Below are 24,843 nucleotides of genomic sequence, written 5' to 3' on the forward strand. Positions count from 1 at the left end.
TGAATTTGAGTAGAACTGTTGATTGATGAAAATGTTCAAGAAGTGTACCGGTAATTCCATGGAAATACTTACACTGTCTGAAAAACGGAAATTTTATGGACAGAAAAATCATATAAGTCTAGATTTCCCTTAAAATTCAACGAAATTCCAATAATTTTAGCAGAAGGAAGACGAGAATTCCCCAATTTACTTGAATTTTCAATGGAAAGATCAACATCTAATACCAAATCATACTCAACTCCAATTAATTGAGTATTGAATAGTATTTTTACCTGAATTTTCCTGATTTCTAATAATTTTCACGGAATAATTGAACTGCGATCTAGAGTTTTCGTTGATTTCTCTATATAATTGTGAATTTTTAACGACGAAATTCCTTAAAATGTCTGTGAAACTATAATGAAATGAAAATGTCCACGATGTCTACCAGTCATTTCAGTCTGAATAAATTTCTAAAATTATCATTGAATAAAATTCAACATCTATAATAAAAAGGAGACCAATAAGAATAATTCTTATTGTCTACTGAAATTGTTCGATATTCGATTAATGTGAATGGTATTAAAATGGAGAATTGTATCACATTCAATTGTATTATATTGTATTATATCGTTCGATCGATCTATCGTGTTCATATGCGCGCGGACCGCACATTCGATTTCGTACAATAAAATACACAGGAACTGCAACAAAAAATTGAGGAAAACGAATCGAAATAGTTTACTCGAAATTTTATCGTGCGGAACTTTGCGGAGACTAAACTGGAATTGAAACAATAAGTCTCAACTAGAGGAGTCTCTCGAAAGAGTTAGCAACTAGTTAACGAATTGCATTCACAAATTTCCCGGGAATTTTATCGTTGCGAGCGAGATAACATTCAAACGTACCACTTATGAGTATTAATGCTGAACAATGTATCGTTTTATGAAGAAGGGAGTATGGCTCGAAGTGGAAAGTACGATTCAACGTTTACAACTCGATATTAAATTACCACAGCCCGAGAAGTCGGAATTTCCACTGGCAATCAGCTCTCCACTCGAGGTTTTTTAGCGTGTATCGCTGGAATTGGATGGAAATATGCACTTCGGGGTGTATTTTTTCACTCGTAAAGGTGAGTACCGTGTTGTTGGTTGCCAATGTGAAGTAAGCCCCCCTGCACTCGATGAAAAGTACTTGTGTATGAGCCTCTGCCAATACACCGCTGCCCTCTTGAAAATTATTTCACCGATACACTGCAAATCACGTATCGCAATATCTGTATTTCTCGGACGAAGTGTGTGAGCATCGATCATTGAAGGCTTTACAGTGGGATTTAAAAAATATAGGAAGCCAATTCGAAATTTAATATTGTGCATTGTTCGTTACAATTGAATTTTCAAATTGATATTGGAGCCATTACAGACAAATAATATTTCACTGTTATGTTTTCCAATTTGTCGATTATTTCAATATTTTCGGGGGATGTTTCCAATTACAGAAACTGAGCGTTAAATTTCTCTATTATTTAATATAAAATGGAAGTATGCACTGGCGTATATTTCTTCACTTGTAAAGGACAGGGGTTTCTGACTGGTTAATCTTGAGATTCATTTCATTATTCAAGTGATTATAAATTTTTGAAGTTGAAAAAAAAAACTTGCCTTAAATATATGTGAAGTAAATTTAAAACTCAATACTGTGCATTGTTTGATTGTTGAAACCTTTGCAAGGAAATTATGTTTCACAATTATGCTTTCCAATTTATCGATTATTTCAATGTTTCTGGAGGATACCGCTGAAAATTATGAACTGATCGGTAAATTCCTCTTTTTTAAATAATAATCTTCAAGCTTTTTGCGCCATTCATAAGATATCTCCCACTCTAATCACACTTCCGTCTCTCAATAAATTCACAACTTCAATAAATTGTTTCACGTCTGAATGGGGTGAATATCTAGTCATGTCTTGAATTAAAACGGAAAAAATGTTTTGAGTTTCGGCTTGCATTTGAGACATTATGAAAATGTCTAGTCTATCAAACGTCTCGTTTAGAAACAAAAAAAAGTCTCATTTCAAGACATCTAAAATTTCAGACCCCTTAACGACTTTCCGCAGTAACAAATGAGAGATAAAAACACTTTGACATTGTCTCCACCTCCGAACAACTCCGAGCGAAATGCGAGGCGCGTATTACAGCAGTTGTAGGGCGCGGTACAAGGAAGGGCCTGTAGGTATATTCCGTCAGAAGCCGGTGGAGAATCTCCGTACATGTGTATGTGTATGGGCGCACCGAGGCTGAACGACCGGGTGAGCTTTGAACGAGGTTAACTAACCGGAAGTGACGCGAAGATAGCCCTTGTTGAATGGGGTTCGTTTCACGATTGTCTACGCGTGCCGATCGACTCTGATTATCTTTGCTTTTTTTCCCTTCGAGACTTGTGATTGTTGTCTTTTTATTGTAGGCCCTCTCTTCAGCTCATCATTGAAAGCTGTACACTGATAAAAAAGTTTACAGAGAATGTTTCAAGCGGAATTTCTTGAAATAGTCGACATTAATCGATTTTGTGGAAATTCAATCGATTTCGTTAATTCTAAACTCCCAATTAAAAAATTATCAAATAAATTATCATATTATATGATTCAGGAGTAATATAGTAATTATTACGATATTTATTATTATATTAGTATATTTATTTCAATAAATAAACTAATCAGACGAAATAAATAATTTAATAAACAGCTGATTTTCTAATCTAAATAAAAGACTATTATTAATAAATTTCTTCTCATAACCGTCTCAACAACGATTTTATTTCTAGCTAATAAAGTCTTTATTTAAATCAAGAAAATAGTGAAAGAGTAATAATTCTTTTCATTCGTTCTTATCTGTAAAAAACGGTTTCTTTGATGTGAATAAAAGTCAAATAAGGCTTTTATGGGGTTGTGAGCCACATCAAAAGTCAAACCCGCAAAATTATGGCATAACAATCAATCCGTTCGGATTATATCGGAGATACAATAGATCGAGATTCCTGTGCGGTGCAAACAGAGATACGACATCTCCTGTGACTTCGGGAAACTAATAACACCCAGACCTCCAAACAATACCTTTCAATTAATGACCAGGTGGTCGTCCTACACGGAGATAGTGGAAACGTACGGGGCTTGGTGAATTAGTTGTAGCAACACACAACAGCCAGCACTTTGTTTTATCCGACTCCACGGATTCCCTGCTTCGCGTCTTCAATGCCAACAAAACACTTCACTGATGGAGTCGGAGTCGGGGCAAAGGGTTCATTCATTGTGACACTGTGGTCCCCTTTCTGCGTGTTTCATCCTTCGTTACATCAGACAACTCGGGCAATAATTTTCAAGCTCTGTAGGTTTCCATTTGCTTAAGTAGGTGGTCGTAATTCATTAGGTCTGTCATTACCGCAAGTCGTCGTGAAAATGTTTCTGATATTTTTTTAGTTTTCTGGGTGTCGGGTTATTGATAAAGATGCGAAAAGCTTGATGAAACATGCATTAAATTTTTGTCATTGGGCAGCCTCTGACGGGCTAACAATTTTCATACGGATACCGCACTTTCAAAATATTATTAATAGTATCATAATGTTCAGAAGAGCTATATTAGAGTCAATTCGAGGAAGTAAAGCTGAGAAACTGTCAAGTTTTAGGTAGAATTCAAGTGAATTTAAATAGTTTCGAGTAGAAATAAAACGAAAAGTTCATAATTCACTTGAATTTAACTGAATTTTCCATTTATTCCAAATATAAAATTATTTTCACTACATAATGAAAATTAAAAAAAGCCGCACGCGAATTTCTGACGGTGCTGAAACAAACTGGAATTTCATGCACAGTTTAGTGCTAATCTTCAGAAGAGCAAGATTTTCATTTGGGGGAGGGAGGAAATCATGAAATTTCGAAATTCAAAATTTTGAGAAGCAGGAAGACGAAAGTTCCCTCAACTCACTTTTTTGCAATCAAAACATGATTATTCATTACCAATTAATTCCAACCAGTTTCAATTAATTGCAAATTTGAGAATACATTCATTTGTATTCCACTGATTTTCACAAAATTGTGAATTTTCAGTGATGAAATTCCTTGCAATTTTAGTGGAAATGCTTTAGCCAAAAATCTCCTACAAATTCAACTTGAGATTCAATCTTCGATGAAATCACTTCATCATAAGATAAAAACAAAGAATAAAAAAAAATGACAAATAAAAAAAAAGAAAAAAATTATAATTCAACGGATTTAATTTCCTAGCGAATCAGTCGATATCAGCCACTTGTGTACATGGGCCGAAAATTGATCGTCCTGGTTCTCATCGTCTGCGTCGTCACCCGCACCCCAGTCGTTACACAAAAGTTTCGGCGATGCGTCATCTTAATTGGCTTAATGTCGACACGTTACAGGCATGCGGCGGCATATAGCCCCAAACTCAAGGATTTTTCACTATTGTTTTCGCAGAACTTTTTTTTTCTCGCAGATAGTGTGAGCTATGTCCCTGGCGAGTTGAGTACGAAATCATCGCAAAGTTTATACTCTCGCTGTCCCGTAGGACGATCGCTCATGCTGGCCCCGCAGCCGGAAACTCTCGGATTCGCTGCAGTACTCGGCTTTTCTCCACTCGCATTAAACAAAATAATTACTTGTGAAAGTTCATAATTGTCGTGGTGTACAGTTATGAATTTAAAAGATAAATTATTTTAGTTGTGAAGTTTTTTTTATGAAATTTGATGCAATTCATGCTACACTGAAGAGAATTTTTCGCTTTGTGTAATTGTCACAGCGGCCTTTTGTGGGGAATAACACGTGTATCATAACTAAGTTTCTGTGTAACCCTTCAAGGGTAAATTATTCGGTTGCCTTTGATCACAAAACCGGATGGAGCGGCGGTTAGAATCACCAGACCGTGCACTCAGATTCTCGAGAAATTTCTTTTTGACCTGGCACACTTGGCTGACCAAATTCCTTTGTATCACTTGGCCAGAAATAATTTACATAATTCCGGAGTGAAGAGAGGAAACTCTTTCGGAATGGCGAATTTATCTTTGATTCATTCTTTCTGAATAAATTTCTCTACTGGGTTCATCTTTAATTCACCTGCATCCAGGGAAATGACGCATCTGGATTAAATGAAACTCTTGATCTTCAACTTTTTGGTTTATTTCAATAATATTTTTGGTGAAAATTAATTAACTCGCGTACTTCATGTGTACTTCAATGAAAATGTTTCAATTAACGGAATAACCGATTTATTTTTTTGGCTTTTTAGGAATTTTCATCGCATGACGGTTGAGAGTTAGAAAGCTTGAATTTTATCCTTAAGATCTTTGTTTTTTTAAATCTATAAATAACGTCGAATGGTGCGATTTTGTGGGTTGAAAATTGAATGGGAAAATTTTAAACTTCATGCTGCTACAATTAAAAATACTTGTTAATATTTACAAAAACAATTAAGTGTGAATAAAAATGCCAATGAAATCCGAGTTTCATAAAAAAAATTATCTTTGGTTTCAAGTGAGAGTTTTGTGTGAGAAAAATTTCTAAAAAATCATGAATAATTTTTTTTCGATTTTTCAAATGGTTTCTAACGGTTCAATATCGAGATCCAAACTTGCAAAGTTTAAATTATGAAATCATTGTAAAGTATGCGAAAACTTAGGGTCAAATGGGGTTCAAATAAAAGCTCTGATGTTTGACTACAAAAGTACAAAGCATTTCACTGGAGAAAAGACAGCCAAAGTACTTGGATATCTTTTATCTATAAATAATTATTGTAAATGAATTATTGTAACGAATGGGGTGCCCCTAGAGACTTTTATACCTCTCGATACAATAAAATGTTTTTAAATCAAACAATTGGCAATAAATTACACGCCATGTCCCTGAAAATCAAAACTTTTTTTCTTTGCAGTAGAGGGAACCATAACTGTTCTCATTTAATAATCGTCGATCTAGGTCCCAAGGAAATGTATTCAGATCTGAGAAAGGAGGATATATCGGTTCACGGGTAACTTAGACGGAAGACAAAGGAGAAAAGCCGTGCAGTTTGTGGGCAAACTGTATCGGTATAGATTGAATTCCAATATCGGGTTGCACTGATCGGTGCGAGCTACATTGTGAGCGCCTTACCACGTCTTCGGTAATGAAATTCCGCATCTCGTTACATGCCTTCACATTTTTTATCGCCCAGAGGTAAAGGTAGGACTTTACTTCTCGCAAACTTCACTCACAGTTTGAATTTTTTTCACGAGTATGGGGCATCCGTTCTTGACTTTAACAAGCGATTCGTCGAATCTGAAATGAAAGCCACAAATAAAGGACAAGTACAACGTTTGGCTCTCGAAGAATACCGGGTTTGAACTAGGACCCTGAAAAACTTCATCCACGTAAGCTCTTCACCGAGTTTCTCCCCAACTTTTTGGTTTCTTCCTCGTGACTTTTGTGTGTTATGAGGAAGGGAATAAATAAAAGTTTGGGAGGAAGGAAGTGTTTGTCATCTATGAAACATCGAGTGAAGGGGCAAAAGTCGAAGTATTCTCCAAATTTCTTCGGGGAACAAAATAGAATATTCCCTCGTACGTCGGTGCATTTTTATTTTATTAGATAGGCGATTGAAAATTCTGCATGAAAGAAGAATTTGAAAAAATGTAGGACATGTAAAAAGATGAAACACATTGAAAGAAATAATATTGCATTAAAAAATCATACAACTGTGGAGTTCTAACGTACTGTGGTGCAACCACATGCACTGGTGGAAAAAAAAATGAAATTTCGTGCCATCGGCTCGCAAAAAAAATTTTAAACTTGTTTGATATTTCCAGTGAACGGTGAACGTTGAATTATGAAAAAACTGAGAATCAGAAATGTTCCTCTCATATGTATTTTATATTTTTTTGTTTTTTTCTAAATTCCAGATGTGTATTTATCTTATTTTATCTTCATCTCCTAATTATTCTTTTTTTAAGCAATTGATGAGAAAAAAAAACCAGAATGATAAAATATCCTCTGCGTATACCTTGTTTGTACTTTTTTTTAGGAATATGGGGTCATTTGAGAATAAAAGTATTAAAAAAATACTAAAAACACTCCGTTGATATCCCTTTTTTATACGTTCCCTTTCCTCATTTCTTAACACCAAGTCTGATGTCCCCTTCATCGTCGTACGATTTCTTGACATGAAGTTTACACCAATTTTCATGTGTCATCCATTTTTTGATCCATTTTCTGATAACGATATCCCCTGAAATTTCGGTGGAAATATCATTTGATTAAAATTCCTTGGATTTTAAATGGAAAATTGTCAACAATGTGTCGTGTTCTGCCTTTAAAAAAACTGAATTTGTTATCAGGATCGCAGTAATCCTCCCATTGCTCTTGTTCATTGCTCCATAACGATTGTAACGCCATTACATTCCGCTCAGAGTGGTTTTTCGCGTGGAAATGCCACGCCTGGATGACTCGTTGCTGAAAAGTGAACGGGGAAGCACACGAATGGCTTTGTCATTTGGCCTCTCCCCTCACCATCACCTCATCCACTCTAGCCAGAACGTATTAAACGTTTTGACATGAACTTTTTGATGCGCCGCGGGGGACCAAACTCGAGGATTATGTCGACGCGAATCCCTCCCTCATTTTTTGTCCCTCTTATTCAGCACGAAAACAAGAGGAATAGTGGGATCCCTGCGGTGGGCCAAGCTTGCGCATGGAAGTGATTGTTTCCGGTTATATTACGAGGAATATACTGCAGGAGTGGTGAATAAATACTGGTTGGTGGGGAATTTTTATTGGAATTCTTGATTCGTGGTTTTGGAGTGGAGGAAATGGAGATGATGATTTCAGGGATTTGGAAGGACGGAATGAAGGCATAAAGGATATTAACTCCAGGCTTTAGCGTTCTTTGTTTTTATGTCACTTGGCGCTTAACAAAAAAAGGAATTTCTCATACGAAAAAACAATTTCCTTCGTCAAGAAAATGATACTTAATTCTAGAATTTTCATGTTGTTGAATGGAAAATTTTAAATTTTCCATTCAAGAATATCCATTCAAAGATCCTTGAATTAATGGTACTCATTTGCTTATTCAAGAATTAAGATGATAAATTGGAGGATAAAATATTTTTTTTAAAAAAAGGTTTTCGTTATCCTCAGATAACACTGTTAAAAATTGTTGGCTGAAATTGCTGTTACGCTTCCTAGGAATTTTCATCATATGATAGCATCATTGAAATTTTAAGAAATTTCATGGAAAGTTCAAAATTTCGTGGAAAAATCTATGAAAACTGTGAATTTTAGGGCAGTTAGTCCATGAAAATTAACAGAAATCAGAAAAATTATACTAAATTAATTCTAGACTTTTTAATTATTTGAAAATTCAAGTAAGTTGGGGAATTATTATCTTCCTACTGATCAAAACTTTCGAATTTCATTACATTTTCAGTAAAGTCTCCCGAAAATGATTAAAGAACCAACCATGAAATTAAATTTTTTTTGCAACAGTGTATTTATTTCTGTTCACGTCAAAATTCCCCAAGTAAAGAATTTTGATTATAATTAACAAATATTTTGAATGGTATTCATTTAATTTCAATATTTAAATATATTTTATTATTTTAAGACACAATTATTGTCTAATTTTGCCTTCAACTTTCGCGATTCCTTCATCCAATAACATAAAACATTGTTAAGTAAAATAATAAAACATGACTTCAATTCCTTAGTCAGAAATATTAAACCCAGAGGATGTTCTCTTAAACTACTCCATTCTTATGTCAGTCATATCAGTCTGAAAGAGTAGTGTATTCGTAATTTGCGTCAGACATTAACAGGTTCAAGTAACTGCAATGAGAACAGCAGTGCGAGGTTACCAGTGAGAACAATCATGTATTGTAAACCAACACGATAGTAAAGGAACTTGTACAATCCGACTGTAACAGTTACTGCGTTTATTTATCCCAAGTTACACGGTATTACCAACTTGGATAAGGTCATGAAATGGAGAAACTCGAACTACCGTTGTGTTCGCGTTATTCGTGAATGGAATTTTAAACGGGCGATGATACTCTCTGGGTCGCAGCCCCGGAAATTAAGAAGATCTGATCGGCCTCTGGAATTACAAATAACGCTATTATCGTGCCCGTGACTTCGGCACCCAGGCCTTCAGCTCGGTTTGATTTATTCCCGTGAAGAGAAAAAATTTCCGAATGGAAGATTTTTTCTCGGTTTTTCCTGTGAGAGTTAGAAAATTGCCCTGTTAGAAAATTACTCTTGAAATTTCAAGTACAAAATTTTCTAATTTTTAACAATCACTCATTTTGTTACTGAAAAATCAGTTGAATTCCACATGAAGATGAAAATTATTGAATAATTTGCCAATTGAAGGAATAATTTCCCTGAATTTTCAATCCACTGAAAATTTAGTTGTATGTGATGTTCAATTTCCGCAATGAATTTGATAATTTTAGATATCATTGAAATATCAGTGATAATCTAGCATGTGAAAGCCAATTATCCTGAATTTCCGACCTGAATGATTCCATGAACGATTTGATCTTAAATTGAATTCAAATTCCCACTGAAATTTTAAGTGAAAAATTTTGAAATTTCAAACAATCACTCATTTATACGAAATTTCCGTGTATTTTGTTATTGACAAAAAAAATCAGTTGAATCCTGGAGTTTTCAATGGAATTGCGATTGTCAAGTCCACATGATAATCAAAATTATTCAATAATTTGTGAATTTAAGGAACAATTTGATCTTAAATTGAATTCAAATTCACATAATTGAAAAATCAAGTGCAGCTATCGCTTAATTTTCAAAAAAATTTTAACAGTATGAGGACTTTCTGTTGCGATCCACTACTGTACTGCATCAAGGAGCTTCTTGAGTTGAGTTATACAATGGGACATAAACAATCGACGATTATTTTATACGAGTGTGGCATCCAGGGGGCAGATACGGTGGATTAAAGATACGTGAGCTGGAAAGTAAGCGGAAAATATCAGTATTTTTTCCCCCTTTTTTTCGCAGCGTAAAAATTCAGAACACAGCCTCTGGCGATTTTCACTGGCCTCTGACTCTCATCGTCGTCCTGGGAGAGAAATTATTCCGGGGGTATGAATAATGCCTGGGTGCGACGACGTCTCTGAATTCACCGGAAATTCGGCGAGGGTGAGTAACGAGGAAAAAAATGTAGAAGGGGGGAAAAAAATTGTGGAACTGCCTGACGTTAATTCAGCTTTCACATTTCCAGATTGTCATCCATTTTCGTTATTCCGTATTTCCTGTTTTTTAGGGGATCTGTTTGTGAAGGAAATTGTGGTTCTTTCACAACAGAAAATTTCATCTGATTTTATATTCTTATGGATCTGAGTCATTGTTCTAACTTGTTAGAGAAATTGTAATCACGTGAAATTATACCTCACATGAGCATTAAAACGGATGGTTTCACTTATCCTTCCAATTAATGAATCTTATAATGAAGGGTTGTAGGTGATCAAAATGAATTCAAGAGAATGCGAAAATTTCAAATGAATGAAGAATATGTAATAAAATAAAATTTGTACCCGAATGAGCTTAATTGTTGTTAAGTAAATGTAAATTATTTTTTGACTGGAATTGTAGATATACTCCTTGGAAATTTTCATCACATTAGAATTTTACTGTTATAATGATTTTAGTATTTAGAAATTATTGTTGTTGTTCTGTGAAGAAGGAAGGCATGTGTAGATGTAAAACAAAGAAAAACTTTTGTAACATCAAGGAAATAAAGAATTGAATTGAATTTCACTGTTATTTCAAGCAATTTCATCATTGAAAATTTCAAATGTTATGAAAAAATCGATAGAAACTGGATTTCAGTCCAATTATTCCGTAAAAATTGATAGAAATCAGGCGGATTCACGTGAATACATTTTTTTTTCTTCAATTAATTGAAAGTACAGCATAATCGACTAATTAATATTTACGTTTCATTGAGAATGATAACTTCATGATTTAATAATATTAACTTGGGCAATTCTCCTCCTCCTTTTTCTGAAAAAAATGAAATTTCATTGAATTTTCCCTGAAATCCGACATTTCATTATTTTATTCTCTCCCAAATAAAATTAAATCTCATTCTCCTGACAGTTACCAGTCAACTGTCCATGGAATTTCAATTTTTTTCTACCAGTGAATGCAGAAAATGGTGTAGAATTATTGTTCAACGCAGAATCGCGGCCATTTTCAACACTTGCGAAAGAAAGGGAGTTAGCAAATGGAGTCACACCCCAGCATTCGTCAAAATGACCAAACAACCGGCGGTTGAAATCATGAAAAATGACCACCAATTTTTAAGTGTTATCTCCTTCCTTCCCGCATGACCCTATGAGAGGCTTTCCCTGTTCCTCATTTTTCCAACGCTCAATACAGTGTTGCGGCTACCCCGAGGGATGAGCAATGAGAGCGGACACGCTTGGATCCCCCAGTAGCAAAACTTTTGAATTTAATTCGGTTATACTCTGTCTACCCGCTCCAAAAGCTTTCGCAAAAAGAAAATAGGAGCCGAGTGGGGGGAGAATTCCAGAGATGCCGGGTGGCTCCTTGAGAATTATTTTTCCACGGATATCCCATCTCGCGGTCCACCTCTGTTAGGGTCAACCCGACGTCAGCCACTTATCAGATTATACTGCGGCAGTCTGAGAGCAGTGTCTGGAGCGAGGGCATTACCTCTGGTCTCTCTCGCGCGCTCAGCAGTCTTTGATAATTTCATAAAACTTGTTGAGCATAACTTCGCTTCTCTCTCTCGTGGAATCGATGAATCAACACAGTCATATTCACTGATTAATTCAAAATCTTTGGAGGTTGAATAAATTGGTTATAAAAATTCTAAATTGGTACATAAAATTATGATAAGAGTCAGAATGGAATGTACTTGTCATGCAAAAGGATTAGAAAATGGTCGAAAGGTTATTCCATCAGAACAAAAATTGAAATTTTATGGACAGTTAACTGGGAATTTTCAAGAGAGGGAGAACGAATTCAAGTCAGTAGCGAAGTGGTAAAAGGAGATAAGTCAATTTTGACTTTTGACCAGTTTTCAATCAGTATCTCGAAATCTAAGGGAGATAGCAAAATTTTTGTTATAACCTTTTTTGTGGAGCCGATTGAGTGCTACAACAAATGTAATTACGAAAATTTCGCTATCTCCCTTAGATTTGGAAATATTCTTCAAAAACTAACTGGGACATAAATCGACTCATCTCCGTTTACCCCTTCGCCACTGAATTTAGTCATGAAATTTCAGATCTCATTGGAAATTCAAGCTGGTCAATCCATTCTGAAGCCAATAATATCGGTCTCCCTCGGGTTTTGTCGAAAATTTTAAACTTTCAGTGATAAAATCCTCTAAAATTTCAGGGGAATTTAAATGTGATGAAAATTTTGAACATCTGGACTGCAAATTTCATCAAAAAATTCCGTCTAAAAACTTGACAGTTTACGTAGGGGTCATACGGAGGTCATTTGAGCTGAGATGAAGGTTACCGGGGTCACGAGGGTCATACAAAGGCCTTACGAAGATTATACGCATGTAAATCATCAGCTCCATGTGGATTATCCGATGCCAACAACAAAAAAATGCAGATCTGACTGCCATAGATGATTGATGGCACCCCACCATCGAGCAAAGCTTCCCAGTTACCACCAAAGTCCAACTGACATCCAACAAAACGTCTCACTATTTATCTTACGGGTATCTGTACGCACTAGCGTCTCGTTACACACTCACTACCGAAACGATTAATTACATGGTTGGTAAAACTGCGGGACGTCAACGATTTGTCTTCATTGGTTAGAAGACTTATCGAGGCCACGAGGGAAAACACCCGAGAGAGCGCTGGAGATCGAGCAAGATATAGCGCCGAGAGGCGTCGCTTTCCAAAACCCTCACTCCTCGTTTTGAATCATTTATCAATTGGTACACAATATCGTACCATGTCCTACTCCATCAGCTCTTTGTCTTCCATCTTCCCTACCCTCTGATTTGACTTTTATTTTCTTTCATTTTTTGATAAATTGTATCTGTTCCTCGTTTTTCGACAACTTCCCGCGGAAGCGAGTGCATCGGTTGTGCGTTCGATCATTGGGATAACATTTTTTTTCTCGCTTGGCGTTATATCAATACCAGAGAGAAATTCGTGACTTCTATGTAATATTTTGTATTGGTTGCTCGGATTTGATTTTTATTGTCCTCGCGTTTTTTTCGGGGATCTATCAGAAAAATTTACCTTTTTGGGATGTTCGTGTCCAGCAGTTTAGGTCATTTACAGTGCTTCAAATTAAGACATCAAGAGAAACTTGCGTTTTTATTTTTCAAAATACTTCATTAATTTTGGTTCTCAATGGTTGCATGATTTTCAGTGGAAATTTAGGGAAATTGTTGCTTGAATTTCCAAATTAGTTAATCATTTTCATCATCATCTGGACCTGAAAACTGTAATTCCATAAATACTCCAGAATTCAACTTTGAATTTTGAATTTTTCAATAGCGAAATACATGAAAATTTCGTGTGAAAGAGTGATTGCTAAAAAATTCAAGATTTTTTACTTGAAATTTCAGGAGTAATTTTCTAACAGTGTAGTCTGGAATTGCGACGGAAAAAAAATCTTAAATGTTGTGTTTTGTATTTCATACATTACGAAAATATCCCGCCAGCGCGCAATTACCCGATAAGACACATTATCCCGTCCAATGTCTTAAATTCAGCCGTTTCTCGAAGAAACTATTTTTCTCATGAAGAAAGAGTGGAGAATAATGAGTGCACCCTCAAGGATTATAACAACGGAGATACAGAACAATTTCAACGACGACTTATGTTCATTGGACATCAAAACTATGGTCCATGCCCTTCCTCACGAACTACCCTCTTGATGTTCATTTGCTCTATCCTCCCCCAGTCCGCCGCCCCCAGAGGGGCGTAAAAAGGTGAGAAGAGATCCTCGAGTTGTCCTCATTATTGTATTATATTTCCTCATTGTCGTCGCTTCATAATCGCCTTTGAGACTTTTCGAGTGAATTTTCTTATGACATTGTCCGCTCACCCTCCCTGCCCCCTTTGCACTTGTTTTGTTCCCAATGCTTCGTGAAACAAGACGGAGGGTTGAGGAGGGGAAGATTCATGAGATGAAATGGAGGCGTCAATGGGAACGGGGCGGGTAAAAAGTCGAAGAGCTTGCTGGCAAAGTGAACGACGCGAGCTGGGAGACAGTCAGGCGATAAAACGAAAGTGTCAACGTCTCCTTGAGGGGGGCGGGGGGGCGTAATAACTNGGGGGGCTTGCTGTGTGGAACATTCAGGTTCCTGCCTCTTTCTTTTTTACATCCCTCTTTTCTCGTATTGTCTTGTCGCGTCAAAAGAGAATAAGAAAACAGAGAAATGAGGAAAAGATACATAAAATGGGGGGAAGAAGAAGGAATGCCTTTTTTCTAATGGCCGTCATAAATTTCCTGGGGGAAAAATAATACTTCCGTAAACCTTGACTCCAATAATTCTCCAAACACGAAACAATTCCTTCCCCATTCTTTTATGACGTCGATAATCAACCTCATCATCTCAAGTGAAGGATGAACAAATTTTTTTGACGAGTGGTTCGCTATTGATGGTTACAAAAAGGTGATGATTGTAATAAATCGATGTATAATCCTACTGTACTCATTTAATTTGTTTTTTTTCTAATTTATCATTTACTTTTACGAGTCTCATAAATTCGAATTTCTTTCATTTTTCGTTTTTGACTATTGCATCTATTTGATTCACTTTTTTCGTTTGACGTGAACACGTCTGAGAGCTAAATTCTAGAAAATTCTCTCAAATGTCGAACTAATAACGTGCGAAATTATCAGGTTTTTAAAAATGTAAACAGAATTTATCATGGATTCAAAATTATTCATCAATTTTTCCCGCACGATTAATTTTATAATTGGTGTTTTCCTATTTACCATTCATTTTCATAATGCAGTTATCAGGTTCGTAATGTTTAATAGATTCCATTCCTTTCGGATTCCACCAAATAAAATGAATTTTTCATTATGTCCATGCAGAAATAGTGATGCCGCGAGACATTTCACGAAACATCCCAAGACAATACTTTGGAGAGAAGATCTCGGTCTCAACGAGTATGGAAATCTTTGCTCTCGTCTCAGTCTCGAAATACGCAATATCGACTCCTTTCGTAATGACCCCGACTCAATTTATCTCATCTCGGTTTCTAGTTTTTCGCGTTTTTTATATGTAGAAAACCGAGACGAGACAAACCGAGACAAAAGCCAAGATTTTCCATTAAAAAACGCAAAAAACTGGAGACCGAAATGAGATAAATTGACTCGAAGTCATCACGAGAGGAGTCGACACTGCGTATTCCGAGACGCAGACGAGATCAATGATGTCCATGTTCATTGAGACCGAGATCTTCTCTCCAAATTTTTGTCTCGTGAAGTGTCTCGCGGCATTACTATGCAGAAAATAAATTTCACAAATAAGGAAAGTGCAGTCAAGCAGAATATAACTCAGTCCACCTTTCCTATCGCTAAAACATTTTTCTTCTTAAAGTAAAATGCCTCCGAGACATCAGCAGTTCCAATATTTTCGATGAAATGCATTGGAAATGATATAAAGTAACGATATACTCACGTAAGGTGACATTCGGTGGCTTGACGATCTTAGGACATACTTTAAACAGCCCAAGCTTGAACCTGACGGTAACGGCAAGCTGTCGTGGCAGATGTGGAAGCGATAGTTTTTCCTCAGTATGAAGCCAAGCTGGTCCAAGAAGGGCAGTGGTGAGGGCTGCCAACGCTGCCAGACCACAAACGACCCCGCACCGGGTCATCCTCGAACCGCTTGTGCCTCCAGAGCAGCACATTTTGCCCACTCTATCATACACTAACTCACACACATATAAACACTATTTACGTGAACGATTTCTCTCTGCTGCGGGGTTCTATGGATCTGGGGAATCACCGGGTCTGCAGTTCGTGCTCACTATGAGGTCGATTCGATTTTTTCAGCACTCGTCGATCCACGTTTTTCCATTTTCCGGGGTTTCGGGATTATTCGGATTTTTTTTTCCTTATTTGCCCTGCATTGATGACTCAATTTGGATTCAGAGGCAACTCTGCTTTTTTAAATCTTTTTTCGTGGGTGAGGTTCATGGGACGTGGGGTTTTGACTCACGGAATTTGCCCGGAAATTCGGGAGAATGCATCGGACCTATTTCTTCATCACTGAACATCCGAACGACTTACGTTTACAATGCTCCCTTCATTTTTCTCGTTGTACCGCTGATTTTTCGCTCACTCCCTTTTCTTTTTGCTTACTTCGGTTCACTCTTCCAGAGCCAACACTCAGTGGGCGCTTTCTGCTCGCGTCGTCTGACGTAAATAACGCTCGCACTACTTTTGCACGGAAGGGCCGTTAGGACGCTGTACGGGATGCCGTTACTCTGGGCGAAAAGAAACGAGAGGAAATTTCTCAGTTAGTTTGGGTTATATTGTGTACATGTGTCGAATTGGGTGGGGTGGGGGAAGGGGGGCTCGGGTGGGCTACTATCACAACCAGGCTGGCTGATATCGACGTGAACATTATATTGGACGTGTGAAAAACGGGGGATTTTTAAGTCAGCGCAAGCTGACTCATGCCAATTGCAGCTGTTCAGGAATTTTGGGGAGTTGAAAATAAACATGGAATTGGGGAATTAGTCGACAATAGATGATGAAAACATTTTATTTGCCAGTTTATAGTGATTTTATGGAAACAAAATTGTATCAGAATAATGAGGTGAAATTTATGAAAAATAAATCGTTAAATCATTCAGTAATTTTCTAATTTTCTGGAAATATGTGTCGGAAATCTAACGCTGCAAAATTTTTAAATTCTTTGATGCGTTATAAGAATTGAAGGGACAGAAACGGGATGGGAACAACTATTGTTTTTTCTTGTTAAAGAAAAATTAGAATCGAAATTCGCAGTTGATAGCCATGAAAATTAAATCATAAAATTGTTCAGTTCTCCACATTGAAGAAATATTTCTCAAGATTCTAACGCTGTGAATTTTCTCAAGGCTGATTGACCACAAACACCCGCGTAAATTCAGTGAAACCTGAAAAAAAATCCTCAAAGTTCTAATGTTGAAAACTTTCTCAAGGATTTTTTGTCTGAACATTTAATTTCGTATAGCTACAAAAAAAATAAAATCGAATTGTTCAATTGATCCATAAAAATTAAATCATAAAATTGTCTAGTTCTCCCCTTCGAAGAAATGTTTCTCAAAATTCTAAAGCTATGAAATTCCCCGAGATCGACTGATCACAAAAACCCCCATAAATTCGATAAAATCCGTTCCCCAACGTGACCCCCTAATTCGGAATCTCGCTGCAAGCGCTAAACTGATTGAAATTGTCCGGCAAATTCCACACTCCTCATGTTTGTTGGTCACCGGAGCGAGTGAGGCCACAATGGAAAGACGGTGAATCGTGACGTGAGGACCGAGCACCCGAGTGCGAGGTCAACTCTGTGGGTGCACGTGCCGGACTTGATAGTAAATAGATCTTGGCGAGTCTGCGGGAGAGGGAGTGAGAGAGGGCGAGCTCGATAAAGTTCAACCGATGGAACTTCGATAACTCGCTTATGGGGCCCGAATTATTCGTTCTCATTGGCGGGAATTGAGCCGGGGAAGGAATACCTGTGCGACCACGAATCCAGGAAATAAGTGCATTTTCATTTGCGTGTTATTCCCGTTGGACAACAGATTGAACGGCGAGTGGATGAAGTTAATTGAGGAATCTAATTAATTGAGAAACATTTATATTGACACATAATTCTCAGGAGAACGATATTGAGTTCAATTTACGGTTAGAAATTTTTCGAAATTACGTGAATTTATCCCCGAATTTTTCTGATTTTTCTGAATTTTTACGGAATAATTTAACTGAAAAATCAAGTACTTAATTGATTTTCCGATCATTCGAACAGAAAATCAATGGAATATTCGATTTTTCAATGACAAGATTTCCTGAAATTTCACTGGAAATTAACCCGGAATTTTCCATTTTTCCCTGAATTTTCCTGATTTTTCCGAATTTTCAGGGAATAATTGAACTGAAAAATCAAGTACTCAATTGATTTTCCGACCATTCGAACAGAAAATCAACGGAATATTCGATTTTTCAATGACAAGATTTCCTGAAATTCGCTCTGCGTGGCAACTTGAATAAAAATTGTCCGTAAAAAAAATAAAATTCGGCAATTAATTGACAAATCATATTAATGCATTCTCATCACCGTAATCCCACGCAAGCTTTCGGCGAACAAAAAATCCTCAAAGAAAGCCCATCAGAATAATTTCAAAAACCCGCCAAATACTTTTCAACTCCAAATATTCATCCTCCTGCGGTGTAATTCCCCTTGTAATTCCTATAACGAAAGTTGTACCTCTTCAAAGACACCTACCCCATTACCCCGGCACCATACCCCATCATTTTCATTGATCACGAGGGATTACCGCTCGTATACTCTCGCTCTTCATCCACAGAACCGAAAATATTACGTGAACCAGGCCGAGAGAATCGTATAAACCCAACCCCTGAATTTTGAAACACACGCTGGATTTGAGAGCACTGCATATGTATTCCATCAGCGTTTCGCTATATTGCAAAAGTCGAAGGCAATTCTGCCGAATGCTGGACGATTGTTTGGAGCTATCGTCGAGCGAAACCCGAGCTCCAGCGGTACGTGAGTGTCAATGCAGAGCAGACTACCCAGGGAGGGCTAAAAATAACAGAGAGAGAGGTAAAAATGTGTATATGTAGTCTGACAATGCTAAAAAGTTACACGTGAAAAAAGCTCGCCGTTTGACGTGCCAACGGAATCATTCTCTTTTTTTATCGAGATTGCTGGGCTAGATGAGTGCAGAAGAATTTCAAGCGAAAAAAACATACTTCAGCATACCACTACCACATATCGATTATTGTAGATGGTAAACTTTGGCGTTAAGCGGATTTTGAGCTCAACCCAATTTGTTTCAAAAAATTTCCAACTCGGTTTTTTTAATTCCAATTAAAATGACTGTTCCTGATTCAGGGGAGTTATTATCGTGGGGAAAAAGGTTCGACATTTTACTGGAATCGATACCAATCGAAATAAAAATGGATATTTGAAACATGCGCGAGGCTGCTTTGTCGAGATTTCTGAGGTAAATGAGTGCAGAAGAGTTCCAAGTGGAAAAAAATACTTCAAAATATACTGGTGAAATTGTTCGGCTGAAAATTCCGGTACATTTTTTCGAATTTTTATCGAATTTCAGTTTCACTGTAATTTCAAAGAATTTCATAATTGGAAATTCAAAACTTCATGGAAAAGTCAATGAAAACTAGATTTCTGTTCGATTATTCCATAAAATCAATAGAAATTAGGAAAAAAGAGGTAATTTTTTTTATTTTCAATTCATTGTTAATAATGTTAATTAATTAATAATAATTGTTAATGATTAATTAACATTATTAAAGCTTAATAATCATGTCATGATTGAAGGTTCAATTTCTTTCCAGCACTGTATCACTAGCACACATCGATTATCGTACCAATGGTACCTTCTAGCGTTGAGCGGATTTTGAGCTCAACCCATTTTGTTTCAAAAAGTTTCCAACTCAATTTTTTAATTTCCACTTAAAATGGCTATTCATAAATCCAGTGAGTCATTATCGCAGTGAAAAAAACGGGTATAAAGGAGGAGTCGGTAAAAAGGATTCAACATATTACTGAAATCCATGCGGGCCCTGTAATATTTCACATGATATTTTTTTTTCTTGTTTCTTTTTTACTCTCGGTTATCATCCCTGCCCATTCTCATTTCTTCCATTTGGAGTCGAATCGGTAGCGCCAGCGTTTCGTCTACAGTGCGCGTATCCTGAGCACGAACCCGAGAGGGGTTGTTACCTACCTCGTTAGTCGATCCGCTCGTTTTTCAGGGAAACAGCCCTGTCTCACTTCTGCACGTGTTATTCGTACCTGCTCTGTTACGCCCGATACCATACACCCAGCAATCGGAATTAATTTCACCGCGGTTGGAGAGCAAACGTTTTAACGGCTCGGGGTTTTATCTCCTGTGGGTGATTTTTTTCTTTTATTTTCCAATGTAACTAGAAATCCATTAATGGTGTAGCTGCCTTTGAGACGGCTCATCGAGCACGTATACGATATTTTCGAGTTTCAGGGATGAATGGACAGCAGCTCTCGGGATTTTATCTCGATGATTCTTTGCACGGAGGGAAACATTGAGGAAAAAATTTTAGCTGAAATTTCCAATGCACTTCTTGGAATATTTCATCATATTACAGTTCCCCTGAAATTTCAAGGAATTTTGTAATTAAAGATTAGAAATTCTAGAGAGGAATTAATGGAGACTGTGAATTTTAGTTCAATTATTTGATAAAGATTAATAGAACCAGGAGAAATTCAGGTGAATATATTCTCCATTTATCAATTTTTTGAAAATTGAACGAAATTAAGTACTGAATATCCATGATTTGAGTGAAAATTTAAGTAAATTCGGGAATTCTTGTCTGTCTGGTAATAGAAAACAGGAATTTCATTCAATTTTCAGTAAGAAAGTATAAATTTCATGGTTTTTCTCCACCTCAATCAAATTCAATGTCATTCAATTTTTCTTAATAATGAATAATTCCTCAATAACAATCAACTAAACATAACTTTCACAATTTGATGAAAAAAAATCAATGAAAACATTAAATGCCAGTTGAATTATTCCATGAAAATTAATAGAAATCCGGAAAATTCAGTCATCATTTATGTCCACTGACATAATTTTTAATGAAATTCTGGAGAAATTCGACCACTTCAGAGCAATTTACCTGAGAATCCGTAAATTTCATGGAGTGAGCAGAGAAGAATTCAAATAAATAGAGTCCCAAAGATGTAAAACAAAATTTCGCCGTACGAAATTTCTTACTCAACTTTTTAGTAATTTTTCTTCAGCGTTTTTCTCCGTCTCATATTAAATTTTTTAATTATGATAAACTGCGAATATCGGAGTTACTTCAATTAATAATTGAGGGAAGATTTTCGAGGCTCTAGGGTTGATGCCTCACTCTCACCGCAGAATTGCTCGAGTGCCATCGAGGAAAAATGTTGGGAAAAACTTGGCGACGCATCGATATTCCAAGCCGATCCCCCAGCATCATGAGTCCCTTGAGAGGATGCGGCACACACGAGTGAACGTTAAATTCACTCATATTTGGAAAGGGCTTCCCCGTGCCACTCGGGGGCTTCAAAGTTTCTTCATATCGATGAGCTTGGCGGTTGAAGAATCGTGGGGGATAGGGGGTATGGTTCCACGGAGAATCTGAGAGGATAGAGTTTCTTCTTCAACTATCGATGTACATGTGGCCCGAACGAATTAATTGCAGTGCATTAGTGTGCAAGGGATGAAGGAAAATAATGACTCCAGGTTCTGCGATTTTTTTCTACATTTCTGACGCGAAGTCAGGGGGAACGAGACACTGAGTCGTAGAGGGATGAAAAATAATTGCTGTTTTCTTCAATACAGTCGGTAATACGAAACCCCGGGAAACTCTCTTTATTTTCCATCATCAAGAGACCAGAGGGATGAAGGTAGTTTTTAATTAGGCATTTCTGGGATTCATTTAGGGAAGAAAGGGAGCCGTTGACATTAGATCCCCGCTGAGAGGATGAATAACGAGAATCCCTACTTGAAGTGAACTTTCATCCTCTCTTTCATGAGTTCCGAATGGGCATGTGAGAATGACTGTCATTATTTATTTTGGTATGACAAATTTATGTGGATTATGTTACATATTTTTTAGATTTATTTAGATGGAATATGACGATTCCACAGAATTTGTGTCACAAAAAATTTCATTAAATTGAGTAGCCATTGTGAAATTTAAAAAATATGACATTTTTATTGCTTTTTAAATGAGATATGAGTCACATAAAATTTGTGTCACAAAAATGTCATAAAACTGAGAAGCCATTGTGAAATTTCGAAAAATGTGACATTTTTATTGCTTTTTGAATGAAATATGACAGTCACATAGAATTTGTATCACAAAAATGTGATAAGATTGAACAACTGTTATGAAATTTTTAGTAGTTTGACATTATTATTGCTATTTAGTTTAAATAAAGTATAATAATTAGGTCATGTGGCAAAAATTGTCATAACTGGCATCTGTCACAAAATTTTTGCACATCTCTAGTTCCGAATGATGACGAGATGAGAGTAGTGCGGACATCTCGAGCGGATGTTGGTCTCGAGTATTTAATTGAAAAACACGTTACATTCGAGATTTCCCGCGAGAGGTTATGGCCAGTTGGCTGAAAGGCAGTGAGGAAGGATAAAAACTACTTCGTGTGTTTTCTCCCCAATGAGAAATCCGTTTCGCAATGTGAGTCGAGGGAGCGTTCCACTTGGTGGTCGCTCTCGCTTCCAACATTCTCCCATTTTTTAAATCCTCCACACTCTACCCCGTCGCCCCTTCAACTTCTATTCAATGTTTTTGTCTTCTTTTTCAATCAGCTCCCCTCCCTCCCATTATTTTTAGCCGATCGTTCGACGATTGCTTTTTAATTCGCCAATCGGACGCACTTGAATTGAAAACTGAAAAGAAAATTGGGGGGAATGAACTTTTGCGATAAGCGTTTTAGAGAACAAAATGGTGATGCTGTTGGAAGTATTTGTTGGGAGTTATTAGCTATCTATCTTTGGCCTTAAATTGAATTCACATTTACAGAATTGGAAATTCACGGGAAACTATTGCCTGAATTTCAAAAAATGTCCGACAGTTTAGTAGGATTTTTCAGGAGAGCAATATTGAATGAGGTTTGGATGGAAAAAATAATAACGTTTCAAATTTCAGTGAAAATTTTATGGCATTTTAAATTTCGTAGCAGCAGAAATACGAAAATTCTCCGAATTGCTCGCTTTGTCGATTGAAACATGAATGTTTAATACCCAATTCCGTTGAATTTTTTCAATTTCTAGTAATTTTTATGGAATAATTGCACTGAAATTTACCGTTTTCATTGATTCTCCCATCAAATTGTGAATTTCCAATAACAAAATTTCTTTAAACTTCAATGCAACAGTGACTTTAAAAAAATGTGAAAAAAATTTATCGAAAATTTCATAAAAAATAAAAACCATTGGCCAAGAGTAACTACCAACGTATCTTTGACTTAAAATTGAATTGAGAACTCTCCATCTTACACCGAGGAAAAAATATAATTCTGCCAATCAAATTCGTTTCAGACAAACAAGTTCCCGAAATTTCCCCATAAAGTCTTGTCAAAAATAAATTTGATTGGCATAATTATATTTGATTCAGAGCGTAATTTAATTCTCAGTCAAAACATGAATGTCCAGTACGCAACGACGTTACCCCCCGATTTCTATCAATATCCATGAAATAATTGCCTTGAAATTCACTTCAATTTCCCCCGAAATTTCCATCAAATTGTAAATTATCAATCACGAAATTCCATCAAATTCCCGTGCAGCTGTCCCTCGATAAACCTTCCCAAAGAATCCATAAAAAGCCCATCCGAAAATTGCACCCCTTTTGTCTCGATGATCAATAAACAACGCGGGTCGTAATTAAATCACCGGCGAACATCAGAAGCCAGCGATTAGATAGCCACCCCATCGAGCCATCAAACTGGGCCATCACGGGCATCTCGAGACAGCCCAACTACCTCGGGAAATCTACCATGCGAATAGCAGAGACCGAACGATATTGGTAATCGAATATGCCGCGTCCACATTATCACAGTCAAGTGGATATATACGCTCGCCTCCTCACGAAACCCCTCTAACAAGCACACAAGCCACATTCTCGAGTCGCTCTCCTCGGTGTAACCAGATGGTACAATTCCCTCTCCACGTACCTCTCAATATTCCGTACCCTTCCACTAGATATCGCAATTTGATCATCATACTCGAGACGCACTCGAGAGCGCCCGAGACACAATAAAATTATACCCCGAGTTATCAAGCCCCCGGTAACGTGCCAAAGCCATTCATCCGAATCGATAGTATTCCGGTTGAAAATATTCAGTCACGAGAACTGAAGAATTCCCCCGGAAATTTCAACCCCGGAGAATTCTCCACCTGATACCTCAATGGAAAAAGTTAAGCCCGCATTCTCCCCGTACACTGATGTCACTCCACACTGTTGAAAATAGGCATCATCCAGAATACCCATATCTCAGGCCAGCGAACCTATTCCACGTGACACACGCATGCCGGTTACGACTTTCCGAGGTACCAATAAACCCGGTTATCGTCGGCTTACAAGTACGTGTTGCTACCGCGAGATGCAACGACTCTCTGACGAGCCCTCGCATCAACTACTCTTCACTGTATTCTCAACTAAATACCCACATCTTGAAGTATCTTCAATAATCAAGACGCAAATAAACAAAGCAAAACGAAAAAACGTGCAACTGTGCAAGTTTAACAATTGAAATACCAGTGAGAATGCACTGACGTTTAACTTATTCACACATTTTTTTAAAGGAATGACAGGTGCTATTCAATCCGAGTTGTGGGAGTGATTCGATCTAACGCGCACGCCAGTCAGAGGCACACTGGCCCTTTGGCAAACGTGCGCGCCACCCGCACGACACAGGAGAGAGTACACCAACCCTCCCAGTCTTTCTCTCCCTCCGGTCGAGCGATTCCTGCGCTACGTCTGGCGACCGGCGAATACCACCCGCGCAACACGCAGTCACCCGTCACTCTTCCACCCCTCCCCCCCCCCCCCCCCCCC

General features: G+C 37.3%; 1 protein-coding gene across 1 annotated transcript in view; it reads right to left on the reverse strand.

Annotated features, from left to right (window-relative positions):
* Nucleotides 1–24,622, reverse strand: part of LOC107038824 — a 93,922-nt gene extending 69,300 nt beyond the window's left edge. Inside the window, exons 1-2 of the mRNA XM_015258162.2 lie at nucleotides 24,544–24,622; nucleotides 15,668–16,478 (exon numbers count right to left, since the gene is read on the reverse strand). Coding sequence (XP_015113648.1) covers nucleotides 15,668–15,899 — 232 coding nt within the window. The 5' untranslated portion in view covers nucleotides 15,900–16,478; nucleotides 24,544–24,622. The remainder of the gene's footprint in view (nucleotides 1–15,667; nucleotides 16,479–24,543) is intronic.
* Nucleotides 24,623–24,843: the final 221 nt, after the last annotated feature.

Source organism: Diachasma alloeum, unplaced genomic scaffold (assembly GCF_001412515.2).
Source record: "Diachasma alloeum isolate Michigan unplaced genomic scaffold, Dall2.0 Dall_scaffold_00176, whole genome shotgun sequence".
Classification (NCBI taxonomy): Eukaryota; Metazoa; Arthropoda; class Insecta; order Hymenoptera; family Braconidae; genus Diachasma; species Diachasma alloeum.